Source organism: Macrotis lagotis, chromosome 7 (genome assembly GCF_037893015.1).
Source record: "Macrotis lagotis isolate mMagLag1 chromosome 7, bilby.v1.9.chrom.fasta, whole genome shotgun sequence".
NCBI classification, from domain to species: domain Eukaryota; kingdom Metazoa; phylum Chordata; class Mammalia; order Peramelemorphia; family Peramelidae; genus Macrotis; species Macrotis lagotis.
Genome location: NC_133664.1, coordinates 199,999,241 through 200,018,554, shown reverse-complemented (window position 1 = coordinate 200,018,554; position 19,314 = coordinate 199,999,241). Strand labels below are relative to the sequence as shown.

At 38.0% G+C, this 19,314-nt stretch overlaps 1 protein-coding gene across 1 annotated transcript in view; it reads left to right on the top strand.

Moving 5' to 3' along the window:
- The window catches only part of ANO2 (anoctamin 2), a 546,921-nt gene that overhangs the window by 178,447 nt on the left and 349,160 nt on the right, over positions 1-19,314 (top strand). Inside the window, exon 9 of the mRNA XM_074195316.1 lies at positions 8,324-8,388. Coding sequence (XP_074051417.1) covers positions 8,324-8,388 — 65 coding nt within the window. The remainder of the gene's footprint in view (positions 1-8,323; positions 8,389-19,314) is intronic.

The window sequence follows — 19,314 nt, the reverse complement described above, 5'->3', positions numbered from 1 at the left end:
GTATTTTTACCCCTAAAACCTCTCCCCTTCCTCAATTTCCTATTACCATGAAGGGTACTACCATCTTTCCATAACCTTAGTAATATCCTTGACTTCCTCACTCATTCACCCCACATATTAAATCTATTATCAAGTCTTGTGTAACATCTCTTAAATATATTCCCTCATACTTCTGACACTGTCACCACCCTGGTGCAGACCCTATCATCTCACATTCAGACTATTCCAGTAGTTCTGGTTATTCTCCCATCTTCAGTCTCTCCCACCCCAAACCATCCTCCAATCAACTGCCAATGATTTTTCAAAATGTGACCATGCCACTGCCCTACTTTGTATGACTACAGTAGAACCAAATAGAAAGTGTTTGGTGTGGCATGTAATGCCCTTCACAACTTCATCCTTTCTTACCTTCCTTATCCTTCACTCTCTTACATTTATATTACCATACATCTGTTCTGGTCTAGAACAGGACACTCCCAACTCTGCCTTTCATTGGCTATCCTATGTCTAGAATGTTCTTCTTCCTATCTTCCCTGTCATTTGAGACAGCTCAGGTCCCATCTTTTGTGGGAGTCTATTCCTGATATCCTTACTACTAGTGCCTTCTCATTGAGATTACTTTCCATTTGCAATGTTTATCTCTTATATATTAATAATTATTTGCACATCATCTGCTCCATTAGAACAAGAGTCAGTTGTTCTAAAGAAATTTCTTTTGGTTTTGTATCTCTAGCACTTATGACAGTGTTCAGTATATGTTAAATATTTTTGAAAGTGCAAGTTGAATGACAGAAAGATTTAGGAGATGAAAGCTGAGCTAGGTATTGAAGATGAATATAGTAGTATGGCATAACTCTGAAGTATAGTATCAGTATTTGTTGAAGTTGATGAAAATTTCTAAGGAAACCATTATTTTTATTGTGTAAAGGAGGACAAAAACAAAGATTGACTGCTGCTTGTAGTGTATGGCATGATGGTACTAAAGATGGAAAAAAATCAGAACTATCCATCTCTGTCTTTGCTTCTATTATTTCTGGCAAGAGGAATAATTTTTGTACTGGCAAGAATTGAAGAAACAAAGGTTGATTGGCAATTGACATCAAAGATAACCAATGAAAAAAAACACCAAAGGCACTTTGCTTTTCTTAGTGAGTTCAAATCACCAGGTCCAGAAGAACTATGTCCCAGCTTATTGAAAGATTGGTGAATATAATTCTTCAGTCACTATCAGTGATCTTTGAAAGACTATGAAGTTTAGGGGTCATATCTCAGGACTGGAAATGACAAATGTCTCAGTTTTCAAAAAAGGGAAACTCCTGGAATCCACAAATCATAGATTACTGTTAGACTTCATTTCCTAGTATTCCAGACTGTATCATTAGAGGGATGGACATCTAACAAAGGAAATGGTCAGATGATAGTGGGGGGAGGGGGGACAGCATGGCTGTATCAAGAACAATTCTTGCCAGACTAACTTTATTTCATTTTTGGCAAAGTTATTAGATAATATTAGTTAGTCAGGGAGATGCTTTGAAGATACTGTTTACCTGAATTCAAGAAAGCATTTGAAAAATAAATTTCTCATGTTATCCTTGTGAAAAACATTGAGGAATGAGGGCTAGATAATGACAGAGTTAAATGGATTCAGTCATGGACAGTTCATTGTAAACCAGGATTAGGATCTCCAATAGAGGCACCCAGGGATTTGCTATTTAAATATTTATTAGTTATAAATTTAATGTCTGATTTGGGGGTTTGAACAAATAACCTTTATGAATTGAAGGTGGGCATTGTATGACTAGATAGCAATTCATCTGAAAAAATCCGGAAGTTGCAGTAAATTAAAAGTTTGACATGACTCAAAAACATATTATTAGCAGAACCACCCCACATCCCCCAAACTACTTTGATCTTAGTCTGCCTTGAAAGGCAATTGACAGGACTAGGGATATAATTAGCCTCTTGCCTGGTTAAATCCAACTTCAATATTGTATTTTGTACTGGGTACTACATCTTAGGAAAGTTTGAATATCTGAGGAGAGTCAGAGAAGGATGACAAGGGTAGTTAAGGGTGCTGAGATCAAGACAGATAAGAATTGGTTGAAGAGCTGCATATGTTTAGCCTGGAAGAGAAAGGACTTGGGGGAGATAATGGTTACATGAATAGCTGTCATGTGAAAAGTGGATTAGACTTGTTCTAGTTGGAAAAGCTTGGCTTGATATAAGGAAAAACTCCTAACAACTGGAGCAATTCAAAAGTTGAATGGGTCACTACTAGAGATACTGGGTTCCTCCTTACTGTAAGTACTGGATCAAAAACTGGTTGAACACTTAATTATGTTACTTAGATACTTTTTGGAGTAGGTCTTTGAGGTCTCTTCCAACTACAAGATCCAGTCCCTTTACTGACTTCATTTCCTTCAGTTGTATTAAATAGCTGATGTTTTTATATTGAGATTATTATGTTCTGCAGGCATCTCAAAACTCAACGTGTCCAAAAACCAGAACTTAATTATTTAATTAATTAAATTTCTAATGTATAAAAAAATGATTCCCATAAAGAATAAGGCAAGTGATATTTTTCATTTAGACTTTTTGTAGTAGAAGAATCAGAAGGATGGGTTTATCTTCTTGCTTTCCTACTCATGTACCAGTTGTGTGACCTTGGGCAAGTCATTTAATTTGCCTTGATCCTAGTTTCCTTATGTGTAAAATGAAGACTGCACTGAGATCTCTAAGGTCTTTCCAATGCCAACTTTCTGTGAATCCTATATCATGTAGTATTCTGTGACATCACTGTAGGAAAAAGAGATTTGAGTTGGCATAATGAAGAACTTTCTGACTCTAAGACCCTGAGTTATTGAGAAATGCAAAGAAAATTACAGAATTGGGGGAAGATAAAGTTATTACCTCACATAGGAAATTCTCTGACTCTTTTATGGGTGTATACCAAGTCTATTCATTAAGTATTTGTTGTCATTCACCAGTCCCTGCCTGCTACTTTCTATTCCTGTGGACTCCCTTGGGCCCCAAGATCAAGTTCTGAGTCTGATTCTAGGCAGGTCTGGCAAGTCCCTGTGAGTGGCATTTCCTGTCCTCTTCGGTATAGTCTGAGTGACTCAACTCCATTTGGGAACAGGCAACCTAGTTATCCTCTTGCAGACCAATTAAGAAGAAGATCCCTCTCCTCTGAGAGAGAGGGTGGAAGAAGATAGGGCTATCCCTTCCTCGAAGCCCAAACAATGGGGGAGGGAGTGAATGACTTGGGTATTGAAGGAGCATTGCCTTTGCTTCCTTCAATAGGGAATAACTATTGAACTATGCTTCTGTTAGGTTCTTAGAAGGTCACAGTTAACTATCAGATGGATAGCTAGCTCCCAGAGAGTGACACATTATTTATGGGGAGAAACTGAGGCATGCCATTTGACTCCATTTTTACACCATATTTTATCTTCAAATTCAGCTTTCTCCTGTGCTTCAATTATAAAAGCTCCCTCTACCTGCCATTTGAAGGAATGGGGGAAAAAAGAAATTTAGTCAGAATTTAAATACTAGTATCATATTGTCCACCTTCTCTCTCTCTCTCTCTCTCTCTCTCTCTCTCTCTCTCTCCATATATATATATATATACTTAGTTTCTGAAATTTACCATTAAAAAGTGATGTGAGGGGGCAGCTAGGTTGTGCAGAGGACAAAGCACTGGCCCTGGAGTCAGGAGTACCTGAGTTCAAATCCAGCCTCAGACACTTAATAATTACCTAGCTATGTGTCCTTGGGCAAGCCACTTAACCACATTGCCTTGCAAAATGTAAAAAAATGAGGTGAGCAAAATGAACATTGAAAACAGTCTGTAATTTTTGTAAACGCCCCCCCCTTTTCTGGTAAGAAAATCATGATGGATTGTGACGTTTTCTTCTCAGTTTCCCTCAGAAGTATGAAGAAGTAGGAATTATTTCACAATCCCATTCCATCTTAGTTTTAGAGATGGGGAAATTGAATTCTAGACAGGTAAAATTGACCTAACCCCCAAATTCCAACAAGGATGGAGACAGAAGGAAAACTCAGGTCTCCTAATTACAAATTCCATCTTCTGGCTACTGAGTTGCCTTAGTATTTACTTTCTTAACCTGGGCATGTCTGCCCATGTAGGATTTATTTGAGTTCCCATAGTGGTTCAGTAGGCATAAACTTCATGGAACTATTTGTGATTTGTTGTTGTTGATGTTTCTTTTGATCTTTCACAGTGCTCTTCACTTAACAGATGAGGAAATCAGGACCATGCTAATTTTTGGTCACAAGATGACAGGAGAAACTTAGATCTTCAGGTCTCGAGTGTGCCAAAGGCAGCTAGGTGGTTCAGTGAATAAAGTGTCAGGCCTGGAGTCAGGAAGAATCATTTTCTTGACATCAAATCTGTCCTCAACTCCAGTCAAAGATGAGGAAACTTAGACCCACAGAATTTCAATGACTTGGTCAAAGTTAAAAAGGAAACAAATAGCAAAGTCAAGATTAAAGCCTAGATCTTTTGACTCCAAATCCAACAGTTCTTTCCAATAAAATGAACTTTCTCTCAAAACCACTGATCTCCCATGGAGTTATGCTGTGCTACTTTTTCCACCACATCTACATCACTCATGAGGTTATGGTTGCTCAGCTGTTCAGTCATGCCTAATTCTTCATGACCATGTGGGTCATTCTGTCCAAGGGGTTTTCTTGGTAAAAATATTGGAAAAATGGGTTATTTCCTTTACCAACAGATTAAAGCAAACACATTAGATGATTTGCCCAGGGTCACCAGTTAGTAAATAATCAGATATTCTATCCATTGAGACACCTAGCTGCCTCATTAGCTACTGGTAAGTGGTCATAGCTTCTTATTCTGTGCTATCTTGGGCCAGTATCTGCTTAGGTGTAATTCCACACGTGGGCAATTTGCCCCAAGCTCTTTGTGAAAGAAAGTAATGAGCTTCTGGGGACTGTTTCTTGTTCTTCAGTATTTTGCAGTTGTGTTTGACTCTTCATGACCCCATTTGGGACTTTATTGGCAGAGATACTATGGTGGTTTGCCATTTTTCTTCTCCAGCACATTTTACAGATGAGGAAAATGAGGCAAAAATTAAGTGACTTGCTCAGGATCACTTAATTACTGAGAAGAGAATCAGTTTCAGATGATGGGGCCTGGAAGTGATTGTGAAAGTTTATCTTAAGGGGTAGCAGCTAGGTGGTACAGTGGATGGAGCTCCAGAACTGGAGTCAGGAGGACCTGGGTTCAAATCCAGACTCAGATACTTAATAATTGCCTGACTGTGTGACCTTGGGCAAGTCACTTTAACCCCATTGCCTCAAATAAATAAATTTTTTTAAAAAAGAAAGTTTATCTTATCTATCTCTTTCCCTTTGTATAATCCATTATTGGTCTTGTGATCATTACCTCCATTCTTCAATCAGCTTTTTGCTAGATTTTCTGTGTTTATATATCATATAGGGCAAATACTAGTAGCCTTTACTTCATCACCCTTTGAAGGATGGAATGGTTAGACTGGCCAGAGAAAGAAGAAAATGGGCAAACACTTTATCATCATTCCAGTACCTCAAATCTGCTTGTGTATTGCATATATATATTATATGTGTGCATATTTTTGTATGTGTGTATATATGATTTACAATAATGTATACGTTGGTTGGTTGACTCTTGTCTTTAGTTATTAAAGAAGATCAAAATGACATCATTATGTTTGAGACAAATTACATCGTGTCTGACTGTGGCTGATCAAAATGCTCAACCACAGGTCGGGCACAAATGTATACATTTTGCACACATGTGTAGTAATAGGTAGTTTATATAATGCACACATATGTCATCATGAACATCTATGCATGCTTATACATGTAGATTATATGTATGGGCACAAATATATGGATATGCTTGCACGAATACACACATGCCTATACATGTATGTATGTGTATGTATGCGCACATCTGAACAGGATAGCTCTAGCCTTGCAAGCAGTTTCAGTGTGCTGTATTTTCTTTCCTTGGAACCTCCCTCCTGTTTTGAACCCTCCTGTAGTTGTGGGCTGCTAGCACTTCCTAGCTGTGAGACTCTGGGCAAGTCACTCAACCCTGCTGGTCTCCTTTTCCTCAACTATAAAATGAGCAGGAGATGGAAATAACAAATCACTTCCAAAAAAAACCCCTGATGGGGCCAAGTTGAACACAACAGAAAAACAACCAAACAGAATAGTTCTTGTCTTCTTTAGTTACAGTGTGAAAACCTCGAGAGCATGTACTCTCTCATTTTCTATCCCATGGCTTAACATCTAGCAAGGATTTAGTGAATTGTTTTTCATTCAATCATTCACTGACAAAACACTTTCTTAAAGTAGGCCAATGGCTTTCTATAGCTTTTGTCAAGGGATATTGGAATGGAATAGCACACTTTTTTTTTATTTTGTTAATAAGAAAAGAGAGAAAGGAAGAATACTTATGTGAAATCATGGGATCATATATTAAGACCTGGAAGTAATTTTACACATCTTTGGACATCTTCAATTTATCGATGAGAGAATTCAGACTCAGAATCTTGGAGAAATTATCACTTGCCCGAGGACACACAGGAGAGAGCTAGGATATCAGAATCTTGTACCTGGTTGGAATCCAGTTTCTCTGATGAATCTAGGGCCAAACCTGGGGTAGAGCTTATGATTTGAACTCTGACTTTTAGGTCCTATCTATTACAATGATTGCCTTCTTGGGGAATTTAAAATTTTTAACTTCAGACTAGATGAGAGTTCTTTCCTAGCCAGCTTGTATGGGTGGGTAAAGTGAAGAAGGTTGATTTTGAAAGAGATTGCCAGGGTATCTGGCACTAATGTCACTTAGGCCCTTAAGGGGAGCAATGTCTTTCTCCTGTGACGCAGATTTGTTTCCCTTTAGGCCCAATCTGACATCATTACCATGGCTTAGCACTAGTGAGACCGTGATTTGCACTTGGGAGGCAACCAAGAAAACATGGTGCTTATATGAGTGACTTGTGAGGAGGAACATCTGACCCAGAAGTCCTCTTTCTGAACTCTATACTATAACAGAGTAGAAACACTTGAATTTTTATTAGTTTCAGGAGAGCATAAGAAGATTTCTTTTTGTCAGTTGTCCCAAGACATACTGATAATGTATATATCCAGTTGAGAAACTTTTTTGGTTTCACAGAAATGATACAAAGCAACCAAAGGCTCTTAATAAAGGGAATGGAGTTATTTGGAACTGATATTTATTTAATAAGGCAACTAAAAGCTATGACTAGAATTGATTCTCCATTACACAATACTGGATTTCTGTATAAAGAGAAAAACAATGCAAAAATTAAATAAACAGTGCGCAAACAAAGCCAAACATAGTAATTTCTTCAATTCTTTTTTTTTAATTAAAAAGACATGGAAATAAACTACCTACTATAATGAATGAGAGAACCATGTTAAAGTTTATTCTATGATCAAGGAACAATGACCATGTTAGGCATGAGTTTCTAGGTAATGAATAATTTATAGTGCATTATTAAATTACCCTATTTATTGGCATAGGAGCTAGGCTGCTTGTCAGTATTTTTGAAGCTAGAAACAACATAGTACAGTTGACTGCTAGAGTTGTTATTATATGATCTTTCATTTTCTTAAGCCAGACTTGAAATCATTGTTGTGAAGGCCACATGAAGTCTGTGCTTTCACAGAATCAGAAAAAGTTGGAAGGATACTCAGAGGTCATATATCTACTGCTTTCATTTGAATGATGAAGAAAATGAACCTCAGAGCAGTGAAATAATTTACCCAAGGTCACATAGTTTTTAGATATTAGCCAAAATTGGAACCCAAGTCTTTCAATTTCAAGTCCAGGGTCTCCCTATTATTTATTTTAGTGGTATTTCTTCTTTCTCAATCTACAACTCCAGTTTTGCCTCAATCAAAGGAGGGGCAGGGGGTCATTTTATTGGGCTAGCTATTTTGCCAAATCAAAAGTATAATATAAGAAGGAGAATATAAAGCTTTAGTGGAACCTTTCCAGAGGGCAATAAAGCAGTAAACTCCATGGCTTCTGGAATTACACATGTTCTTGCAGATGAGGAGGTAGCTTTAGTTACTACTCAAGAATACTTTCTGCTATGATTTAATGTAATAGGAGTTTTTTTGGTTCTTATGCTTCATAGATAATACCCCAACTTGAACTTAACAGTCGAGAATAGGTTTGCACAGAGACCTTGATGTTGGTGATTCTGGAACTCCTAGAAGACTATACTAACTAGTTTTTTTTTTCTTTTCTTTTTTTTAGCTCCTCTACCAAGAATGGGCACGCTATGGAGTGTTTTATAAGTTTCAACCTATTGACCTCATCAGGTAAGATCTGTGGCTGTCATAGAAAGTAGGGATACCCAACAAATTATGTTTTAGGCAGATGGATTTATCACCTTGTTCTCCATTCCTTTGTCCTGTTTTCCTTCTTCAGAGTTGTTTGAGCAATAGTGATGGAAGGATGGTTTGAGGATGTAGAGGAGAGGAAATAATGTGAATACCTTCATGTCCAAATCATTTGCCTGACGTGAAGAACCTGGGCACACTCAGGAGAACTTCTTTCTTTTTTTAATTGTTGCTCACGCCCAGATGATCTGGGAGTTTCAAGATACAAATTCCCAAGGGTACTTACCAGTTTCTGCAATCTTCATTAAATTCAAAACATGAATGGTTTTATTTAAACGTTAATTGGAGAAGATTAAGACTTGCATCTGAGTCTATAGAAATTATTCATTGGTGAGCAACCCTTCTCCCAGAAACCTGTATAATCTTTGTCTTATGTAATACTGCCCTGAATAAGACTCCTATGGTTCCTGCCATTTTGTTATTAATGCTATTCTGTGTCCTACAAAGTTTTGTCATTCTCTTTAATCTCTAACAAATTATGCTCATTATACTTTCCCAAGAACAATTTCTCCAGCTATTCTAAATGAGACAAAACACCCAGGTATATTTAGAACTCAAAAATCCCACAGATTCTTTTTGTAAAGTCTTCTTTTGAATCTGGTTCTCCCTGTTCTCATTTTAATATAGGGGCTTGGGGCTGTAGAAATGCATTCTTTATGTTCTTTATAGGTGACATTCTGACACTATAGTTTGATATAGTAGAAAGAGTTCAGAGGACCAGAATCAGAGGACTGGAATCAGAAGACCTGGGTTCAAATCCAACCTTTTCTACTTACAACTGTGTGACTTTGGAAAAGTCTCCTGACCTTCCTGAGTCTCAGTTTCCTCAGGTATAAAATGAAAAGGTTGTACTATATGACCTCTAAATAGCTTTAAATAAAGCTAAATAGTTTTAGCTAAAAATCTACAATCCTTTGAATTGCATGCAGTCTCATGATATTTCATTGTCATGTATTTATTCCTAACTGTCCAAGGGGTAGGTTTCATGCATAAAGACTGCACTTTACTCTGTGCTCAGGTCAGGGGAACCTTTTTTTCTTTATTATCCTTTCTCAGGTCAGTTAGGTTATTATTAAAATGATCTGGGCTTGCTTTTAGAAAAATAGAAGATCTAGAAGGAATAATGCCAATTTCTATTACTTAAATCTTTTACCCTCATGCAAAGGTATTATCATTCATTTTTCCTGAATTTATGGCATTGTCTGTGGATTCATTATTATTTTCCTGTCCCTGAAAGAAACTTTCTATTCTTTGAAAGAGGAAGGAGAGAGAATTGAAACAGATGAGATGAGAAGGGGAAATAGAAGACTAGATAGAGATTCATAAGTCTATTAGAGTTGAGGGCCCTTAGAACTCTTCTTTGTCCTCATCTAACAGGTGAATAAACTGAAGCCTAGATTATGGAGTAAGTTGGTGGTAGAATTTGCAATGGAACCCTAGTCACTGCCATATTATGCTTTAGTTCAGGGCCTGATCTGACAACATCCAGTCTTCTTGTCTTTCTCCTTCTTCCTTTGTTTGTTCTGGGATTTCCAGAGAGGAATAAGAGAATAACAGAATGCTTTTGTACTGTGCTTGTGTAAGAGGGACTAGTCTTTGTTTTCACAACACTTAGCATTGTGCCTGACACAAAGTTTATTGTTATTGTTAATGGTGATGATAAAGAAAGTATCTAGTAATCAGAATAAGACTCCTTCAGAGGGAGAATGAGAATATTTTTTGTTTTTTGATATCCCCATGGAAGAAGAATATCTTTTGTTTCTCTAAAAGGGGAGAGAGAACAAGCAATTATTAAGTACTTGTGATGTTTTAGGCTTTACTTTACAAATAATATCTCATGTGATCCTCACAGCAACTCTGTGAAGTAAACTCTGCCAAGCGAAGAGATCTTCTGGAAATTTGCCTATTATACAGTTTTGGTGTTAATGGAATGACTTTCATTCTAATAGCCACTGCCTCCTGGAGGCAGATTCCTAACAGTAAAACCTTGGCCCATGGCATTTTACAATGTCAAAATATCAGAACTTCATCACTGGAGGTCTTCAAGTAGAGCCTGACTGACAAGTTTTGAGGGATGTTATAGAGAAAATGATCACTGGAAGCAGATGCTAGGCTAGATGGCAACTAACTTTAAAACCTGAGACTCTGTCATTTATCAAGCAGACTCCATGTTGGGAAATCCTACCATCCTGGTGGCCTGAGTTGCCTGTCAGATTTTTTGCAGTAATGATTCAAACTAGAGAGAGAGTTCTGGCTACAAACTGCCCTGGTCTAATGGAATGCATTTTCCCCTATATCTTTGTTTGGTCTAATGTTCTGTTTTTTGTGAAATAACAGCGTTCAGTCATTTTGGTCATATCTAGCCTTTATAACCACCTTTATCATGTGCCAGTTCCTGAATTAAGCACTCTACAATTATGACCTCATTTGATGCTCACATCAACCCTGGGAGGTATTTGAAATTACTATTTTCATTTTACAGATGGAGGAAAGGTATAAGTTTTATATTGCCCCTATTCTTTGCCAGGTATTGGGCTGAGCATTTTGCAAATATTGTCTTATTTGTTCCTTACTATTTGCTATGAGGCAAACAGGTGAGGTGACTTGCCCAGGGTCATACAGCTAAATGTGAGGTCAAATTTGAACACAGGTCTTCTTGTCTCTAAGTCCAAACCTACAGTCACGGTACTACTTTATTGGTCAGTTGATGACCTTGGTTGGAATATGCCTATACTTCATCTTTGGAAAGTATATGTTGATGTGGAACAGACAGTAGGAAAGAGACCTAACTAACCTCTAACTGGATGAGAAATTTGGTTGACTTCCATAGAGCAAATTTTGGGCTGAATTTCTTAGATTCAGGGAATTATACTTAGTTAACAAGTATATGATGTATGGACTTTTATTGACTTAATAGACATTAATAATAATTTAATAAATGTTTCTTAGGTCTCTGCTATATATAAATCACTATGCTGGCTTCTGCTGATTGGAAGATGAGAGGAGTTGGGAGTAGACTTTCTTATTCAGTATGCAATTGATGCTATTAGGAAGAATAAGTAAATTTGGCTGCACAGGATATCCTTCCTACATACTTACTTCTGTGCCAAATAGCTTAAAGATGCTATTTCCATTTTCAGTGATATCTTCACCTTCATGCATCCTCTTGTGACCTTGATAAATGAACTTCATCCAAATATATGGTGTTGGGGGCGGAGTCAAGATGGTGGCATGAGAACAGCCTTTCCTAGAAGCTCTCTCCAAAATATTCCAAAACCCTTAAAATTATGGCTCTTAAAAAATTTTCAAGAGACAGAACTCACAGAAAGATCCAGTGAGGCACTTTTTCAGCCCAAGGTAATCTGGAAGATCTTGGGAAAGCAGAAGCAGGCCCATATAGCTGCCCAGCAGGGAGCCACCAGGCAGCTGCTTCCAGAGTACTTAGCCCATAGAAGGTAAGGCGGGGGGAGACTATTGAGGTCTCTCCTCTGACCCTGGTATAGGACTCTTGTGCTTTGTCCATATTCAGACCTTGGTCATAGTCTGGTACCACCCATTGCCCTTAGAGCAGGGAGTGTCCTCACAGCTCCAGGGCAGAGGGATGTGTTTGTGGTCATCCACAAACCAAAGCACAGACCAGGAGAGCAGTCAGAACCTCTCATAAAATCTTGAAGGAACTGAGATCCTTGTGGGGGTGTCCCAATAATATTCAAAAGGTCGGGAAGCCCCCCCCCCCCAACAGGGCACAGGCTGGAGAAATGGGCAAACAGGGGGAAAAAAAGGAACCAGACCATAGACAATCACTTTGGTCCCATGAAGGATCAGAACACACACTCAGAAGATGAGATAGTCCATGTTTCTGTATCTAAAGACTGCAAGAAATATAGAAGTTGGTTTCAGGCTATTTCAGAGTTCAAAAAAGTTTTGAAAGTCAAATAAGGAAGGTAGAGGAAAAATTTGGAAGGGAAATGAGGAAAATGAAAGAAAAACATGAAAACCAAGTCAACAGTTTAGTCAAAGGAGATCCAAAAAATGCTGAAGAAAATAACATACTAAAAACTAGTTTAGGTCAAATGGAGAAAACAGTTCAAAAAGTTAATGAGAAGAAAAATACCTTAAATAGCAGAACTGACCAGATGGAAAAGGCGATAAGAAAGTTCCCTGAAGAAAACAAATCCTTCAAATGTAGAATGGAGCTAATGGAAATTGATGACTTTGCTAGGAATCAAGACACAATAAAACAATATCAAAAGAATGAAAAACTAGAAGAAAATGTGAAATATCTCACTGAAAAAACAATGGATTTGGAAAACAGAAACAGGAGAGACAATTTAAAAATTACTGGGCTACCTGAAAGTGATGATCAGCAAAAGAACTTTGAATTTATTTTTAAAGAATTTCTACAGGAAAATTGTCCTGATATCCTAGAAGCAGAGGGCAAAATAGAAATTGAGAGAATACACCAACCTCCTACTGAAAGAGATCCAAAAAAATAACTCCCAGGAATATTATAGCCAAGTTCCAGAACTCCCAAGACAAAGAAGAAATATTACAAGCAGCCAGAACAAGACAATTCAAATATCGTGGAGCTGCAGTCAGTATCACACAGGACTTCACAGCATCCAATATAGCTCAAAGGGCTTGGAATATGATATTCTGGAAGGCAAAAGAATCAATCAAGAATCAACTACCCAGCAAAACTGAACATTCTCTTCCAAAGGAAAAAATGCATTTTCAATGTAATGGATAAATTTCAAATGTTCATGCTGAAATGACCAGAGCTGATCAGAAAATTTGATCTTCAAGTACAGGACTCAGGTGAAGCATAGAGAGGGTGAATGAAAAGGGTAAATTGTGAGGAATTTAATGATGTTCAAATGCATGCATTCTTGCACGGGAAGATGATATTGATAATACTCATATGAACCTTCACATTTATTAGAGCAGTAAGGAGCTTTTACAGTACAGACACAGGAGAGAGCAGAATATGAAGGTATAATATATTGTATAGAGTCAATGGATGAAAAGGAAATGTATTGGGAGAAAGGAAAAGGAGAGGTAGAATTGACTGAGATATTTTATGTAAAAGAGTCAAATATATGGTGTCACCTATTTCTACCTAATCTTTTTTCTTCCCCCAAAGTTGGAAGATTGTTTCTGAAGGATGAGGTATTACTTCTAAGTCTCTGACCCCTAACTTCATGCACATCAGACTAGTTGAATTAGTAAGGTATTCTAAGGGAGATTCAAGGGGCAGGATATGCCTGGAAATTTAAGCAATTATCACCATTCCTTTGACCGTCATCTCTCCTTGGTCTCTGATGAAGACAGCTTAGATTTCTGGACCCTGGACCCAAGAGTTTTGGAAATAACAGTGTCCCATCAGGCCACTGGAACTGTGTCTATAGCCATAAGTAAGCGGAAGAAATAATTGTGGGAAAAGGGTCCATCTTCTTCATTACTTCCACCACTGGCAGCTGCTACCAATAGGTAAGTGGGCAAAGGATCCCTGGATGTGGAAGTCATCCAGGACTGGTCCTACTTTCAGTCCTATTCTCAAAGCAATTATCCAGGAAGGCAACAACTATTGAGAAGAGACCAACCAACTGTAGGTCATGCAACAAGAGTGGCTGAAGCAATGGGGCACTCTGAGGGAGAGAAAGGAGATAACATGTGCTGGCAAGTAAACTACGAAGACTACTTTAACTCTCATCTCCCCCTCCTCAGACCTTGATGGAGACAGCCCATGACCCTAACCAAGGAGTCTTTGCAATAGCAATGGTTTCAGATCATTTTAGACCTCTGTCATCATCCTAGTAAACAGTCCCTATAGAGATGCAGATTGGCAACTTTTTCTGCAGATGCTGTAGCCAGAACTACCAAAGACTCAGAAAGGAGGGTTCTTGATATAAAAATTCTCAGCACTATTAAATCATTCAGCAACAGAAATTGAGATCATTTTATCAGAGTAAATGGCATTAGATAAGAGGCATCACCATCTGATTTGCTGCTGTACCCTAAAGATCATGGGAACTTTCTCATTGATTTGCATTGAAACCTTCCATATGTATTATCTCCCTCATTAAAGGGTAAGCTGAGTGCTAGGTCTGCTTTTTCTATTTGTATTCCTGTCATTTAGTGTAGTGGTCTGTGCTAAGTAAGCTCTAAATAAATACTTTCTTCATTTTTTTCCCTTGGGGAGCAACTTTAAGTGATATCCTGAAGATCAGAATCTGAGTTGGTTTTTCCCCTCGTTTGTTGTTTTCAATTGTGTTTAAAAATGACCATATACTCCCAATGATGTGGCTGTATTTCAGCTTTTAAATAATGAGTGGTATTAAATATAGGAGCCACATCTATTGCCAAGATCTCATGCAAATTTTTGTCCACAAAAAGAGGTTTATCAATTTCCTTATCCTCCACCTTTATTTCATCTTATTATATTTCTTGAAGGTGATATAATCAATGAAAGGAGACAGAAGAATAATATGTAGAAGGGTCAGTGTAGCTCTATATGCTACGCTTTTCCTCCATTGATTATTGGCATTCATCTTTTTGGGTGGTTGAGTTTGGCACTCTGTCCATGGAACATTATGGCTTGTTTGTTCCTGCAATAGACTTTTTGAACTTTGAAAGTAGTTGAGGCAATAGACAACTGTAGTCTCCAGTGCTTAAATATATCCTCCCTGAGAGAGGGGAAAAATACATGGGCAAGGCTCTTGAAGTAAGCTGGTGCTGCCAATTTTTGTTTCCTGAATTACACCAGTCCCTTTTTGAACTTTGATTTTTAAATGAGGATTCCAGGCGACCACCCTGTTTTTTGCTCCCTCTGCCCCCTCCATTTTTTAAAGCATAATTTTAAAAGCTATTGACCAATATAGCCCTTCCCTTTCCCTAAGGGAGGTGCAGGTGACTGGATCCAGTTTGTATTTTTTTTTTTTTTTGGCCTCTAAGGCAGTCACCTGCAAGTAAAGAATTTACTTTGGACTGAAAATCCCTACTCCTGGCCCTTATTGTTTCTCTAGGACAGAAAGTTTGGAAGACTCTGTGTCTAGACATGGGTCCACCCTGCAGTCTTTAGCCATCTCTAGCCTCCACACCCCTTTAGCTCCCACAGTCTTTGAGTATATACAGACCAGAAACCAAGGAGGGAAGGATACTTCAAGATTCTGACATGAATTTTGGGGAAGGAAAGATTGGATAGTTGGATGAAAGAAGGAGACACTACCTGTGTGTGCTGGGGGGGGGGGGGCGGGGAACCTTGTTTGTTAAGGTTCATGAGTACCTCTCTAAACCATAAGGTATTTTTGGAAATGAATGAAGTATCTGCAACAGGAGAGAATAAGGGAAAAATCATGGAAAGGAGGGAATAGTAGAGGGGAATGTTGAAGGAAAAACAAGGAGAAACTGAGATATAGTCTAGGAGATAGTACAGGAGACCTATTGAAGGCAAAAGTTGGGTCAATCTCATAAAGGTAGGAGAGGGAAGTTAAGGTACCAAAGATATTTCCAGAAGAAGTTTCCATGAATAATTTCCATGAATCACAGGGTTTAATCCACCAATTACATATTTTAAAAAGGTCTTTTGTATTGTTAAACAAAAGCTGAGGGATGTATGAATGGAATTAAAAAATATTTCTAATGTTCCTTACAAAGAAAGATTCTCTCCCTTCTACCCTATACATTAAGTAATACTGCCGGTCAATTTGGAGCTTGATATCAAGACAGTCTCCTGTCACTCATTGGTCATACAACTCTCCAGCTATCAGATTCTGTGACTTTCATTCTATTTCTCCTAAGCTCTCTGACTCCCTAACCCTTTCTTCTAACCTTTCCTTTCCCTATCATTTCCTGCCAAATACCTAGCTATGGAGGAGAAAAGTGTTGCAGCAAGTCAGGGGAGGCATTAGGGTGACACAAAAGATCTCAAATCTTAATCATTCAATAAGCATTAATTCATTTTCTACTGTGCCCTAGTTATTGGGCATACAAATATAAATAATGAAGGTGAGGACAATGTTATGAAGACAAGAGAGACAAACAGAAGTCTTTGCATTTGATCATAAATAGGCAACCTGTAAAGTTTACTAAAGAGAAGAGTGACATGGTAAGACCTGCAATGTAGTTAACAGCTGCAGACAATAGATTGAAGTGAGAGACTCTTGAGGCAGGAAGATCAATTGAGAGGTCATTATGATAATCCAGGTGAGAGTCAGTGAAGGTTTGAAATAAGATAGTGTGGCTAGATGAATAAATAGAAGAGAATGAATGTGAGAGATGTTCTAAAGTAAGAATTGATAAGACTTGGCAACTGATTGAACATATGAGGAGAAAACAAGTGAGGAAATGAGCTTAACCTGAGGTTGTGAACTTGGCTCACTAAAAAGATGGTGATATGAAAGAAACAGACAAATATAGAAGAAAGTATGTTTTGGGTCAAAGATAATGAGTTCTTTTTTTGGTTTGTTGAGTTTAAAGTTCACATAAAGATTATGGGACATCTAACTTGAGGTGTTAGGTTGGTGATATTGGGCTATATAATAAAAAACATAAGAGTCATCTGCTTAGAGCTGATAATTTATTTCAGAAGAGCTAATGAGTTAGGTTCCTAATTGACACTACTGAGAGTAAAGAGAAGAGAATTTAGGACAGAGTCTTGGGGGACACCTACAGTTAGAGTATATGATAAGGGTGAAGAACTAACAGAAGAGACCAAAGAAGTTTTCTCTTGAGTTTTATCCTACTTATTTTTGTCTCCATCTCATCATCAGCCCCTGGAGACCTTAGGATCAAAAGATGTGATTTGTTTTCTCTTCTCAAGATATCAGCAGCATCTTCATATCTGCCATAAACAGGGTGCTCTTCTATGTATGAATATAACTATATCTAGGTCCTTTCCTAAATTCTCCAGCTCTCATGGGTATGTTGGCTTTCCTATATCTGTCTGAGTAGTTTATCTCTTCTCCAGGACCCTAGTGTAAATGCATCTTACTTAGTCAACTGCCTATAGGAATATTTTCAAACATTTTCAATTAAATAACTAAGAACAATTTTTCATCCATTTTAAAGGTCCACATCTTGCCACCTTACCTCTCTCATTTTTAAGACTTAGTTCCAGCTATGTTGTGGTGATAATAGGTGTTTAATAAATGTTTGTTGATTGATTACTTGATAGATATTTGGTTATAGATATTAGAATTAAATGGAATCTTATAAATTATCCAATACCACCATCTCATACCTTCAGCATGGCTGTCATGAAAATAAATTTAGCTGATTTTAAATCTTTTACCTGGGAGGATAAAGGTAACAAAGAAGTTAAGACTACCTGTCTATATCTCTGCTGCCGTGTCCTGCCCAACTGGTTGCATTGTAACTACAGCCCAGCAGGTTGCACTGTTAGACTACTGATTTCCTCCTCCCCAGTCCCACTTCCTCCTTATTCAAGGTCTCCCTAGGCTGGGATATTCCCATGGCTTTGAAAATCTCACCTCAGTATGTAAATTGGATCTCTGTGTGCTATGCAGTGGAGCTAGTGTGATTCGCTTGGGGAACTCCAGGTGTCCAGGTACAACTCAACCTCTAGTGATCCCCCATGGAAACTTCCAGCCAACATTTGCCCAAGAGAGAGACAAAGATTCTGGTTCAGAAAGTAGGGAGAGAAGCTCCCCTTTGATTCTCCTAATCTCCTAGCCACTTCTGTGTATGTGTGTGTGTGTGTGTGTGTGTGTGTGTGTGTGTGTCTGTCTGTCTGTCTGTGTCTCTCTTGGTGTGAGTTTTTTTAAGAGCATTAGAATGAGGACCAGACTGGTTGACAGTCTCCTGGCTTCTGGGAGAGGAAGGGTTTCCTTTAAATGCATTTTCCTACTCCAAAGCCCTGGATCCTATTTGTTTGGGAACTTTATGGATTCAACAAAACTGATTTTCTGAATAGACAGAATTTATATTAGCTTTAGCAAAGAACTTTCTCTGTTTCTCCTACTCAAATTATTCTGAATACAGAAATTTGTCTGATATTGAGATAATTGAGGGAAGAAAGAACATTGTCTGGATTTGTAGAGGATATAGGTTCAAATGCCTTTGTGATTTTGGGCATGTCTTTGGACTCTATTTTCCCTTAAGCAAAATATAGATGATGGATCAGTTGACCCACTAAGTTTATATCCAGCATTAAATCCTATATGGTGACTCTGTAACATATCAATAGAGATAATTCCAAACACCTTCATCTGTCTTTACCCTATTCTATAGGATTATTTTAACTTGAAAAATTATGTTTCTTCATCATAGTTTGTTGAAGTTGTTATAAGAATAAGTCTGAACACCACATATCAGAGGTTTTCTCACTTTGCAGTACTCAGTTACTCTGAGTTTCTCAGGAAGGTAACAAGTGGAGTAAAATGTATTATTTTCAGTTAATTCAAAAAGCATACAATTCATATTCAGATAATGCATTAGTGCAAAAGTCAAAATTCAAAGAGGAAAGAAAGACTGGTGCAGGTAAGCTCAGAAATGTTGCTTATATCTGTTTCTGTAGAGGGCATCTCTATGGTCACTTTCCAACCTACCCCTCCTACCTTTGAGCCCTATCAGTTAATATTACCGAGGCCTTTTCTCTGCTTCTTATCAGAGTTGTTAAGTTGGGGGACTTTCAGACCTTGTTCCAACAACTCTCATATTCTGTACAGACTCATCAGTCTTGGTGATGAAAGATAATACTGAGTACCAAGGCACTTTTCTGAGCACCACTTCCTGAGGGATGAAGAGAAGTAGGAAATTTGGCTCCTCAGTTCTACCTCTTTCCCACTTTCATCCCTCTGTCAGGGTAATGTAGTGTAGAAGGCC